The 11,470-nt window shown below is 42.0% G+C and overlaps 4 protein-coding genes across 5 annotated transcripts; 2 read left to right on the forward strand and 2 right to left on the reverse strand.

The window, feature by feature from the left end:
• Window positions 1–509: 509 nt before the first annotated feature.
• LOC106740867 (popeye domain-containing protein 3-like) lies at window positions 510–3,710 on the reverse strand. Its single transcript, XM_014612319.1, has 7 exons — window positions 3,570–3,710; window positions 3,133–3,267; window positions 2,655–2,836; window positions 2,316–2,555; window positions 2,054–2,206; window positions 1,589–1,733; window positions 510–1,462 (listed from the first exon to the last, which is right to left on the reverse strand). Exons 1-7 carry the CDS (start codon window positions 3,622–3,624, stop codon window positions 1,287–1,289), a joined length of 1,086 nt encoding a protein of 361 aa, XP_014467805.1. The 5' UTR covers window positions 3,625–3,710; the 3' UTR covers window positions 510–1,286.
• Window positions 3,711–4,667: 957 nt separating this feature from the next.
• On the forward strand, window positions 4,668–6,194 carry LOC106740881 (INO80 complex subunit E). Its single transcript, XM_014612346.1, has 6 exons — window positions 4,668–4,759; window positions 5,141–5,300; window positions 5,376–5,557; window positions 5,629–5,755; window positions 5,828–6,000; window positions 6,091–6,194. The coding sequence occupies exons 2-6, from the start codon at window positions 5,154–5,156 to the stop codon at window positions 6,173–6,175; spliced, it is 714 nt and encodes a 237-aa protein (XP_014467832.1). The 5' UTR covers window positions 4,668–4,759; window positions 5,141–5,153; the 3' UTR covers window positions 6,176–6,194.
• Window positions 6,195–6,359: 165 nt separating this feature from the next.
• Window positions 6,360–8,128, forward strand: LOC106740882 (E3 ubiquitin-protein ligase MARCH3-like). Its single transcript, XM_014612347.1, has 2 exons — window positions 6,360–6,680; window positions 7,625–8,128. Exons 1-2 carry the CDS (start codon window positions 6,381–6,383, stop codon window positions 8,117–8,119), a joined length of 795 nt encoding a protein of 264 aa, XP_014467833.1. The 5' UTR covers window positions 6,360–6,380; the 3' UTR covers window positions 8,120–8,128.
• LOC106740880 (sin3 histone deacetylase corepressor complex component SDS3) lies at window positions 8,064–10,491 on the reverse strand. 2 transcript variants are annotated; one of them, XM_014612345.1, is made up of 9 exons: window positions 10,319–10,491; window positions 10,076–10,190; window positions 9,820–9,883; window positions 9,422–9,535; window positions 9,138–9,339; window positions 8,724–8,904; window positions 8,515–8,632; window positions 8,319–8,403; window positions 8,064–8,243 (listed from the first exon to the last, which is right to left on the reverse strand). In XM_014612345.1, exons 2-9 carry the CDS (start codon window positions 10,170–10,172, stop codon window positions 8,148–8,150), a joined length of 957 nt encoding a protein of 318 aa, XP_014467831.1. In that variant the 5' UTR covers window positions 10,173–10,190; window positions 10,319–10,491; the 3' UTR covers window positions 8,064–8,147. The 2 variants fall into 2 exon arrangements, with proteins under 2 accessions (XP_014467831.1, XP_014467830.1); XM_014612344.1 differs by lacking the exon at window positions 10,319–10,491 and having other exon boundaries at window positions 10,076–10,202.
• Window positions 10,492–11,470: the final 979 nt, after the last annotated feature.

The raw sequence follows: 11,470 nt of genomic DNA on the forward strand, positions 1-11,470 counted from the left end.
CCACCGCTCGCTTAACCCCCTTTCCGAGGCCGAGCGCGAGGAAGCTCGTAGGTCCCACTCGCGAGTCCTTCGACAGTGTTTTTTCCCTCCACTGCCGCACAGCGGGGGTGATCCTTCTCGCTCCCGTTCTCTTTGTCTTTTCACCCTCCTCTCGCCCGCTCGAGCCGTTCCTTCCTTCGCTCGAGCTCTCGGCTTTTGTACACGGCAAAACGCGCCCGTAAAACGGTAAGGCTTGTTAAGGGTGGCTGCGGGGAACGTTCGCTGGGAAATTTGACAGCCGAGCACGCGTGACTTTAATTAGAACAACGTCGCTAACGAGGTAGACTTAATGTTAAATATATAAATATTCATGACTTTTTATCTGCCAGCGGGAGAATTCTTTTTTAGAAATTTGAGATAAACCATTGGGAACACTCGGCGGCTTATCGGGTGGAATAGTGAAAGGGTAGACTTCGTCGTCGAGGAGTACCATAACGAAACGTCCCGTGTTAAGTACCGCATGTTCTTTATTTATTCAATTATAAATAGTCTCAGGTTGTTTTAAAATTTGGTTGGATATTTGGGCATTTTTCCTCGTTCGTCTCCTTTTTTTTTCTTCTTTTCTCTTGTAAAAACCTCTTTTTCATGAGAAATCCTCCACTCTCGCTAGCTGTCGAGCCCTCGATCGATATCCCGATATTTACAAAAACGTTATAGGCGCATTTATGTGAATTCACTTATGAACATTGCACTTATTTAACGAGTGTGTATGTGTGTGTGTGTGTGTTTTGCCCCTTTCGGGAAATTATTTAGAATATTCTCACAGTAGTTGTGTGTGCGCTCCTCTTCCTCTCGGGCGAGAAATTTCATTCTCCGCGAGTTCCTCGAGTACGATATTTACAAGTATGTACAGAACGTTAAATTTGCACGCATAACATTCGAAAGATGCCTTCGTTGCGATCTTCGTTACCGGGCAACAACCTACGGTTCGATAATCGTAAAATACGTGGACGATCAGCACGAACGCGTGCTTCCACGAGTGTTCGAACACTGTCCATTTTTTAACGAATATTCCAAGAACGAGAAGCAATTCCAGCTCGTCGTCGAATCTCGTTGAATCGTCCCGAGAGAGATCGAACCCCGTAGCGAGTTAAGATCCAGAAGGTATCTACGGATCTTTTCTATCGCTAGTTCTCGGGATAGGGTTCCCAGTAGTCCCCGCTCTTACAGCAGTAGGTCTGCGTTTCCTGCTCGCTGAACTCGCCATCTCTGAGCAAGCTCTCGTTGTTCGAGTAGGAGGCGTGATGCTATTCCTCGTCGACGATCTCGCAACTGTGATACTTGCTGGAGGAGTCCAGCCAGCTCTCTACGCCGCTGGAGGCCAGGTCGTCGCAGGACGGCAGCTCCGGAAGGGGCTCCATGTTCGGCGCGCCTTTCTTCGTCAGGTTGTTGATCGTGCGATCCTTGAACTTTATGCTGCTGACTGGAATAGGACGATCGATGTCGGTCGATTAACGCGGATGTAATTTAAACGCGGCCGAAGATACAGAAAGGATCGAGATAGCGATTCGGTTTGTGATTCTGTCCGAGTATTGCGAGTGGCACATACCGTTGTTGGGCATCAGTTCAGTTTCTTTTCTGCGAATCAGCGCGTGCCTGTACGTTCGAGGACTTCTGTACTCGCCGCTTATCCCTAAACCGGCGCTGATCGAAGGTAGGCGAATGTCCAAATGCGACCCTTTGTCCGTAACTATCTGAGATTTTGACGAGGCAAAAGGCGTAGTTGAAGAATAAGGTTGTAGAGTTACAAGACGAGTGAAAAATGGCAATATCTTGTGTAAAAAATAAAGAAAAAAATAAAATTGAAAGTAACAATAAAAACAAAACTAACACTATAGTTTTAAAGGCTCGGAAAAAACGGAGTTTTCTCCATTTTCCGCGGTTTTTCGGTCTTCTTCTGCGAAAAAAAAATGAGAAGTAACTTTTTTTTCATTTTTTTCCTACGAATTTTTTCGGTTTCTTTCCGCGGAAAAAGGGGAAAATAGTAGTTTTTTTTTTTTATTATATAAAGCACCTTGTTATTCATCGAGTACAGCTTCGTCGCGATATCTCTCGCCACCAGCGTGGTCAGGACGGTCGCAAGGTAAGTTTCCTTCGCAAGGAGATACTCCAAAGCTGATCTCTGCCAGAATAAGTATCGGCAAGAACTCGCCGCCACGATGGAAACCTAAGACAAATATTCGATACAATTTAACAATAATAATAATTAATAATTCCACAATTCCCGAAATATCCTGGCGACAATTGAGAAAAGGAAAACATAAGCGGAGACGCACCTTGAATTTATCATCGACGGAAGCTCGGGAACTCTCGAATTCCGGCGAATCGAGGAATTCGCAGGGCAATATCGGATGCAGAAAATTGTTGTCGCTGAGAACGTTGACTTTACCGCTGAGCAGCAAGCCCAGTCTGTCGGTTTTCGTTAAGTTCTGCATCGCGTACGCCTCGCCGGCATGGAGGGACATTATCGTCGTGAAATCCGGCGATACCAAACGCTTGAATTGCAAACGCGAGACCTGCGAATCACAAATTCAACGTAGAGAAACGAAGCGATCGTCCAAATCCGGTGATTGATTCGAGGCGGCCCTCTCGATTTCGCTCACGAAGGTGCTCACTTTGAAGGGGTAGAAAAGCGTGTGATAAGCCTCCTCCAATTCGGGATCAAACTTGACGGGTCTCATCTGATAAAAGGTGTACACTAATTGGCCGATGTTCAGTAACAAGAAGCTGAAGTTCCAGGAAAATATATCCGGCGCGCAAATTACATGCCAAGCCCATCCCGACAGTAACATAAAACCTGGAAAAGTACGGCAAGAAGAAAATTAATAATTGGCGATTAAAGCTCCGGTAATTAATCGCATTGTATCAACAACAAGATTTTTTCGGTTAAGAGGAAAACAAATTGACGAAATATTTCCTTTAAATTTCCTTCGAGAATGTCCTTGCTTTTGCGACTATTCGTATAATTATTCTTCTTCGATCTTATAATTATTCTTCTATGGTCATTCCTTTTTTTCTTATAATATTTGACGTGGATTGTTTCGCGAGAAGTATGCTCTCTCGCGCGTTCTGTTATTATTATTAATTACTCACCGACGATCAGTACCGAGTGCATGAACAAAATACCCTTCTTAGAGGACGGCGCCGAATACGAGAGCACGAAGCAGAAATTCGCCAGCTGGAACAAGACGTGTTGCGGCTGTTGCCACAAGCAGAGCGCGGCGTTTCCTTGAAGGGAACAAAGAGCAATGAATGGGACTGATTTATTGGCTTTCGCGAACTTCCCATTCACACATAAAACGCGACAATATTTCCGTTTCGCGTACGCGACATCTTTTCACTCGCGCAACGCGTATTCCCCTCATTATTCCGCGCTTTATGCGGGCATAAAAGGGACGATTGGAAAATCCAACTAACCCGTCGGCTCGTTTCCTCGCGATTTTACGAAGAGAAATTCTCGACGTCTATATCGAGACTATGATAAAACCCACACGGTGCAGAAATATTTTCTACCTCGGCACGAAACTCACCGATCACAGTCTTGTTGTAAGACGGCAGAGGATCGTGCCCTAACCCGGGACTCATTTTTCCCAGGGCGAAAATGTCACGTGTTAACAGGGATGGAACAATCGACTGTCCATGTTCACTGATATTTCACGACGAGAGCTCGGTGTGTTTTCACCTCTCGCACACGCGGACGCCGAAGGATATCCCCCAGGGCGCATGTCCCCGAAAGGATCGATATTGTTTCCTGTCGGTCCGAAAGGATTGAACACGCTAAATACCGATCCGCGATAACAGAGAATCCCATGATAACATATGGGCCGTTTCGGATAACAAGGACCATTAAATTTTTGACATGCTAAATCTGATTCTGACTAAGTCGTTAATCTTGGATCATTTTGAAGCTTCGAAGCTTCAAAGGAAATTCGGACTCTCGAATTTTAATAAGGCGAGACTTCGAAGGTTCATTCTCAAAGGCCGTAATTTTCGAAGTTTCGAAGCTTCGAAGAGTACAATTTTGCGAATGCTGTAAACTAATGTCGACATATATATTTCACTCAGAGAACTGAAAAATGTAAGTGAACCTTTGTAAATGAATGGATGTACCAGACATGATATAGTTAAAAAATCTTATAATCCCAATATTTCGATGCTTCGAATATATTCGAATACTTAGCACCGAAGCTCCGAATGTTTCATAATGCAATCGAAAGACGGAATCTGAAGTGCAATTATGCAAAATAATCCAAAGATACGGATTCTTCTTGATCAGCTAGAATTTGCCGACCAATTTGTCGGACTTATGAATAAAAAGTCAGATTCGTAAAAATAGCCTCGTCGTGGATTTGAAACTTGAACTGAACGTCGGAAATAATCGTTCGTGTGGCGCAAACAATAGGAGCGAGCCGATTGATAGCGCGTAAAAATTGAAAGGTTCGATCTTTTTTATTAAAATTTACACGTCAGAGTTACGCACCGCAGAATGTTTCTCACATAACTAATGAAATTCGCACTGCGTACCTAAACGCGATTCAAGTTGGCAGCGTCAGCGCCACCGACGCGCGCGCGCTTTCGTTCGACCGGCGACGCGCTGAAGTTGCTACAGAATCGATAAAGAGTCCAGGATGGAAGCCAGTCATAAACAGCTTATTTATCTTCGCAATAATCGGTCGCCGCAAGCGCTTGCAACGTGCGACAAGTCACACTGGGATTTCAAGTGAGTGCAAAGGAAGATTCGCCGTTATTCGGCCGGCTAATTAGAGCCCGAATATACGTTTCTTCGCACGGTTAAGCGCCCGTCGTGCGAGTTATCGTGTTTCTTGTGAAACTTAACCTCTCTCCGGGATGAAGCGCGTCCCCGAATAACTCTTTGTCGGTTTCATTACATCCGTTCGATCGCGTGAATAAGTAAGATATTCGCTGATGCGGATAAACTTATTTATACAATTCAATCGGTGATTCAGCGTTACGCGCATTCATAGTTGCGGTAAATCGAAAAAAAATTTAGTATCGACCTGAGAAGTGTGAGAGTGGAGAGAGAGAGAGAGAGAGAGAGAGAAAACTTACTGAGCTCTGAGAGAACGTGGTTTTCTTACAGCTGCAGATGATCAATGTTGGACGGATGGTATTGCCGATCTATTGGAAACAACAATGCAGACGCAGAAGGAGAGGACGATGAAGATAGTCCCGAGGAAGAAGTGCCTAACTACAAAGACCAGTATCGCAATCTCAAGCGGAAGCTAAAGTTCCTGATTTATGTATGTGAGATGCTTCCTTACGAAATGTCATTGTAACTTTCGCTTGCTACAGGAAACTGCATCGTCATATTGCAGGAAAATGAGTGTTTCCAAGAAGCTCTGCGTTCTACACAGAGAAAACTGCTCAAGGTGAACAGAGACAAGAGTTTCCTGCTGGATCGTCTTCTTCAATATGAAAAAGTCGACGCGTCGTTCAGTGAGAGCGACGAGACAGAGTCGTCGGATGAGGAGGTTGTTCGTCTCGACAATTCCAAGAGGTGAGTAAAACGCGATTGTCGAACCAAATCGCTCGAAACGGAATATACAGACGTTCATGTGCAACTTTCAGAAAGAAGGTCGAGATAAATGTCAACAATCATACTCCTCATCACCCATCGGTGATCACAAAGCCACTCAGTACCAGTAAGAAGAAAAAGAGCACGCCAAAAGTCGCTAAGACAAACAGCACCCCTATAGTGAGTACATCTCGCACTGTGCGTTCAACTTGCACAGGAACATCTTAACAAGGACGGTCTATACTTTTCAAGGTACAATCTTCGAATAATATGGTTCCGGTATCTTTAATGTCTGACGGACACATGACACCGGAGGAGGTAGAGAGACATTTAGAGTCCCGCCAGACTTATTTGGAGCTTGTGCCCGAGAAAGCACCTCCCACGGTTCCAACTGAAATGTTCAGTAATGATCCTTCTCTGGACAGGTGAGTTTTCTTCTCTTTTCCTCCCCCCTCCCCCTTTTTTTTGAAGCTTGTTGAAGGTAGAATGAATAAAACTGCGACTAACGTGTCCAGCGAATCAAACGAGATCGGAGAGCTGGAGACCTCGCCCAGTAACATGGGAGAAGATTGCCTCAGCGTGGACATGATGGCGGAGTGACAAACATTCGTTTATAGTTTACTCATTAATTATTACAAAATGCACATAGTTACACGTCTCTTTAAGGTTATCTCAAGCGACTAACTCAGCTGTATCCACCATAACGTAATACAAATTTTTATACATGCAACAATAAACGAAAGGCTCACCAGATTTCTATTCCCTTTTTTGAAAGGGACGCCTCTGTGCAACGCGTGTCTGCCATATGTCATGTGTTTCGCACAGCCTCGTTTGTTTCTTCGCGAAGATACATCATAGAAATTTTCTTTCCGCGATGATCACGAGAAGTAGCTCAATCGCCGATATCTTAGACGGCATTATTTCGAAAATTGAGGTGGAGCTGGAGAAAAACTCGCCATCACGCGCAGGCCAATCGAGGTTCCAGGATGTCGCGGTGTCTGATATGAAGAGGTTACTATCAACGGATTCAACGGAAGACGCAAACTGTCGCATTTGTTACGACCCCAATCAAGAATTACCTGTTGTGTATCCGTGCAGATGCAAGGTTCGGCACAACGAAGTTGTGATGTGATCAATTTAAGGCGGTTGTAAGGCTCAGTATTATATTTTCAGTGGCATATCAAGGGAGACATTCACAGATTTAGTATTTGTCAAGCAAAATTACGTTCTTACAGATTAATTTCATCTGAATAATATTTAAAAAATGGCCAATAATTCTGAAATTTGTGTACAATATCGGCATATTAATCTTTGATATTATAGTAGTTTCTCATCAAAATCTTATTTTTAGTTTAGAAGATATAAACGTAAAAAGTAAAAATAATGCGCCAATTTCAAAGAATAAATATAAAAGATGTCAACTATAGCTGTAAATATATATCTCAGCTTTCAGTCTAATGTTTTTCTAATTGCACAAACAGTTAGGTAATATTTCAATACATATAGTAGAAGTTTTTTTCTCACCGAATTCTTGTCAAACTCATTTCACCTTACAACCTCCTTAAAAGGTTTCAAGAGTGACAAACATTCGTTTATAGTTTACTCATTAATTAGTTAAAATCCAAGTCTAGGAAGGATATCGAAGATTTATATTGTAAATCTTTTTATTGTGATTTCTTTTCTGGAATTAGATCCGTGGAATGATCAATTTGATGCTTGAGGTCTTTACGGTTTCAGAGCGTTACATTTGTTTGTACAGGTTGTTCCCGAACAGGCAGCTAAACATTAGAAGCACGTAGAAACTTGAAATCTTTGTTTCGCTTATACTTCAGGAACATCCCGTGCTTAATTTATTACAACCTGAGAATAAATACGAACTTTTCGGTCGACTTTCTTCAGTCGACTCGCGAGTGCACTTTGATCATTGCCAAAATTTCCAAGTCCAACATCTCATTTGACATATATACATACACATAGATAATATATATTTGAAGAATTTCTCCGCAATAAACGATCACGCAGATTGCTCAATTTTAACACGGGAATTAGGGAACGATGGGCGCGATCCATCTGAAGTGCTTGGAACGATGGCTGGAAGAGGGCAACAGGAACAGTTGCGAACTGTGCGGCCAGGAGTTCCGGGTGGAGCGCACACCTCGTTACAAAGTCCTGCACTCCATCTTGATCTGGCTCTGTTTGAACGAGGACCAGTACGACCTGTACGTCCACAGCGAGCAGGCAGACCTGCTCAGATGCCTGATCATCGCCCCCGTCACCGTCGCGTGCACTTACATGTGCGTGGTGGCGACGGACTTTTACGCCTCGAATAACTACGACAACTTCCCGCCCGCGCGATGGACCACCTACTCCCTGCTGTCGATGGTGGCGTTCCTGATTCTGTCCTACTTCGTCTGGACCTACATGTCGTTGCAGGACCATCAGAAGGCGTGGTTCCACTGGTGGCAGAAGAACAGCAGCGTGAGAATCATCGGCTCGTATGACGACGCTTCAGTCAGCAACAAGCGCGCCTTGTCGGAAGTTTAACGACGAACGGTGAGAATGAGAGAGTCGATTAAGACGCCCGTCGCTTGATGGAGATCTTCCCGCGACTCAGCTGCGTCGTGTAAATGCGCACTTTGCTGGAGTCGGAGACTTTCTTCACCCAGATCTGGAGAGAACATAAATCATACATAGTGTACCAACCGCAAAATCCGTCTTCGAATTCTATCGTCTATATACGTACCGCTTCGGTGCCTATCGCCGAGATGTGCGCCGCGAACCTAGCGAGATCCTTACCCTCGACGTAGACAGGCTGACCACGGTGGAACCTATTGATGAAATCAGTATCCCCCAAACAGACGAAAACATCATTTTTATGTTTTTACGTTCGAGGAATGAAGCTTGCAAAAATATAAGTAAAGGAGATAAATTGTAAATACCATCTCCGCTCGTACAACAATTTCCCATCTTCTATCCGAGTTTCCACCAATGGGGCCTCAGAGGATTGCGATATGTGTTGAGACGGCATACTCACTGCATTGTAATGTGGCAAGACCACTGTAACGGACACATTGTCGCAATTATACTTCTTATTTGTAATACTTGTGTAACACACCGGAACTTTTGTATATAAACAGCATATTTATACCTGGCTTTCGAACGCTAGTAAGTACTTTGCCGCGGCTGATCGCTTTCAAATCGTTCTCGATCTCCTTTTCATCCAACAGATAATTTAACGAAGCTGGAGCCGGTTTTCGTCGCTTCTCCACCTTCTCGGGTACCGGATCATTGGGACGTCTTCGTAACTTCCTTGTCATTACTGGTTTCACCTCGAATAAAATAACGATGTAAACAAAATGGTATAGCAAATATTATTAATAAAATAAAAAAGAAAGAAAGAACGTATAGTATGCCTGAAAACCGTTGTGCACTTTGATAGAATATCGCAGAGCTTGATCGATGCTGAAAATCTTCATGAAAAAATGCACATGTAAGTATCAATAACGTATAACATTAATAATGAATACACGCGTGTCAATTGAATAGAAATTAATTTAAACACCTCCATCGAATCTCCTGTGAGTTCCATCGTGTGACGGTCGGACTCGATCATCTTACGTTTCTCCTCCATATCAGTGAGCAAGTTTTCCTTCAGATCGATTTTCTTCTCTTCGAATTCCTTCACTGCCGCTTTCTTCTCCACTATGTAATCCCGTTCAACGCATTCCGTCAGATAGTCTCGATAAATTATATTCAGACTCAGTCTAACAAGGATAACAACTCCGTTAGTTTGTTAGGGATTTTCATAAATAATCGGTATGTGCTTAATAATGATAATTTAACAACCTTTCCCTGTATTGTGCTTCCAGTCGTTTCAATTTACGGTTGTACTCGGGATGTGTGCCGTCGTTTAACTGTTGCAGCTGTTTTTTCAAGCTTGCCAATTTGTCTTGATACATCCTAAACAATAGCAACATTTTAATATCTAAAACCAAGTTTACTATTCACATATGAGTGATATTTTATTGTGTTAATCTTAGAAAGCTCAAGCATTCGACCACCTATTAACCCCAATGGGTCAAAATCTTTTCTAAAACTATTTTTTTCACATCGGAAAGGATTCAATTAGGTACTACTTTCATTAACTCTTCAGCTACGAAAGGCATATATGCCCTTACATATTCAATTAGCCAAAGCTTTAACATGGTTGTGAGATCCATTGGGCTTTTTAGGGTTAAACTTACTGTTCTTTAATTTCTGTATATTCTTCCGATTTTCCCATGTCAGGTTCACTGGCCTCTTCGGTATCTAGAAAATCCCCCTTAACTTTGTCAGATTTCTTCACAAACAATTTCTCCACGTGTGAAACATATGAAAAGGATGAGAAATAAGAATTCAAAAATAAGTATCGACTGAGATTTCTGTTAATATCCAGTCAACTTGCTCTCGAATTTCGTTGTACTTTTAAAGGTATCACACTTGTACATCACACGTATATACCTTCATCGCTATCATCTTGGTCCTCAGCGTCCCTGTCTTCCTCTATATATTCCTCGTTGTCCTCATCGAGATCATAATCGTCCTGGCGGTCATACATCGTAGAGAACGGTGAGTCCTGACAAGACATAATTGTTCGGATTTAACATACACACCACTTTAAAGAAACGCAACATAATTCATTCGGATCATAAGCTAATTATTACTGACACATATATCACAGACACAATATATTTGGATACTCACTCACTTCAACTTCTTATAAGTATAATTCTAGATAACGTTGTTTCCGTTTCTCGCCTCGCGTCTCGTTATATGTGACTTCTGAAAGCCTAATTCAGGCTGTTCGTTTGGTGTGAGAGCAGAATACAAACAGTATAGGGGAGGGGGAAGAACACGGACTCACACACAATACGATGTTCCGATATTCACTGCCATGCTGCCAACATTGGAAATCTACAGTTCACGTTACGTGTACTATAGATATTCGATACTGGCAGTGAATGCCACCAATGCCTCTATCACCCGTTTCTACAACCTTGGCTTAAATCTAATCGACAATTAACTCAACGGAATTGGCCAATCGCATTCGCCAATCAGTTGAACTGATCAATATCGTTGGTCACTTCCGTTAAATTGATCGTTTATTAGATTTAAATCACGATGGTAGAAATCACGATGACGTGAAAATAATGAGAAAGTAACAGTAATAACGCACTTTTCGATAATGATTCGATCATTTTTTTCGTTATTATTTTGACGTTATCGTGATTTATGTTCTACTTGGATAACGGTTGCGTTCGGTTTTACCGAAATTGGAGACGTTAGTTTGCTCTTAAGATTATCTTAAGTTAATATCTAGCCAATGCAACGACTTTCCTGAAGCAACCAGAATAAATCGATATTTCCGATTTGCAAAACTGAACGCAGCTAATGTGTCAAAATGAGCAGGGTAGCAGGAATTTTTGGCGGGAAATTTGAAAACTTTTATAAATTTTTATTTTCAGCTTCTCAATTTTCATGTTTTCATATCAGAAGAATGTAATGGGTAGAAAGATATTACGAATTTCGGGAAAGAAATTTGATTTTACCACCAGTTTGGTTTAGTCGAGACTCAAACCTATTAAAATTGATTCAACCGGGATTCAAAGCAAGTTCGAGCCTCGGCTTTGCATTTATATTGGAAATATTACGTAAGGAAAAAGACATAAAAAATAGAAAATAAACAATTAGAATCAGAAAAAATAGAAAAAAAACAATTGAGATGTGCAAGCAACTTCTTTTATTATAAATTTTACTATAATGTCTAATACAATATAAATAATATATACTTATAATATAATACATAACATAATATATAATAGAAATTATTAATTGCGCAAACCCTCCCCCCCCACC

The sequence above is a fragment of the Dinoponera quadriceps genome, unplaced genomic scaffold, assembly GCF_001313825.1.
Source record: "Dinoponera quadriceps isolate SergipeBrazil2010 unplaced genomic scaffold, ASM131382v1 scaffold610, whole genome shotgun sequence".
Classification (NCBI taxonomy): Eukaryota; Metazoa; Arthropoda; class Insecta; order Hymenoptera; family Formicidae; genus Dinoponera; species Dinoponera quadriceps.

Excerpts from the sequence above, each read along its gene's own strand:
- LOC106740867 (XM_014612319.1), bottom strand. The coding sequence starts at position 3,624 with ATGAGTCCCGGGTTAGGGCACGATCCTCTGCCGTCTTACAACAAGACT. Across the intron at positions 3,268-3,569 it reads TTACAACAAGACTGTGATCG|GAAACGCCGCGCTCTGCTTG; the intron begins GTGAGTTTCGTG and ends GTTCCCTTCAAG. Across the intron at positions 1,463-1,588 it reads TGAACTGATGCCCAACAACG|TCAGCAGCATAAAGTTCAAG; the intron begins GTATGTGCCACT and ends GTCCTATTCCAG.
- LOC106740881 (XM_014612346.1), top strand. The coding sequence starts at position 5,154 with ATGTTGGACGGATGGTATTGCCGATCTATTGGAAACAACAATGCAGAC. Across the intron at positions 5,558-5,628 it reads CGTCTCGACAATTCCAAGAG|AAAGAAGGTCGAGATAAATG; the intron begins GTGAGTAAAACG and ends TGCAACTTTCAG. Across the intron at positions 6,001-6,090 it reads AATGATCCTTCTCTGGACAG|CGAATCAAACGAGATCGGAG; the intron begins GTGAGTTTTCTT and ends TAACGTGTCCAG.
- LOC106740882 (XM_014612347.1), top strand. The coding sequence starts at position 6,381 with ATGTCATGTGTTTCGCACAGCCTCGTTTGTTTCTTCGCGAAGATACAT. Across the intron at positions 6,681-7,624 it reads TGTATCCGTGCAGATGCAAG|GGAACGATGGGCGCGATCCA; the intron begins GTTCGGCACAAC and ends CACGGGAATTAG.
- LOC106740880 (XM_014612344.1), bottom strand. The coding sequence starts at position 10,202 with ATGTCTTGTCAGGACTCACCGTTCTCTACGATGTATGACCGCCAGGAC. Across the intron at positions 8,633-8,723 it reads TACTAGCGTTCGAAAGCCAG|TGGTCTTGCCACATTACAAT; the intron begins GTATAAATATGC and ends TGTCCGTTACAG. Across the intron at positions 8,244-8,318 it reads CGGCGATAGGCACCGAAGCG|ATCTGGGTGAAGAAAGTCTC; the intron begins GTACGTATATAG and ends TGTTCTCTCCAG.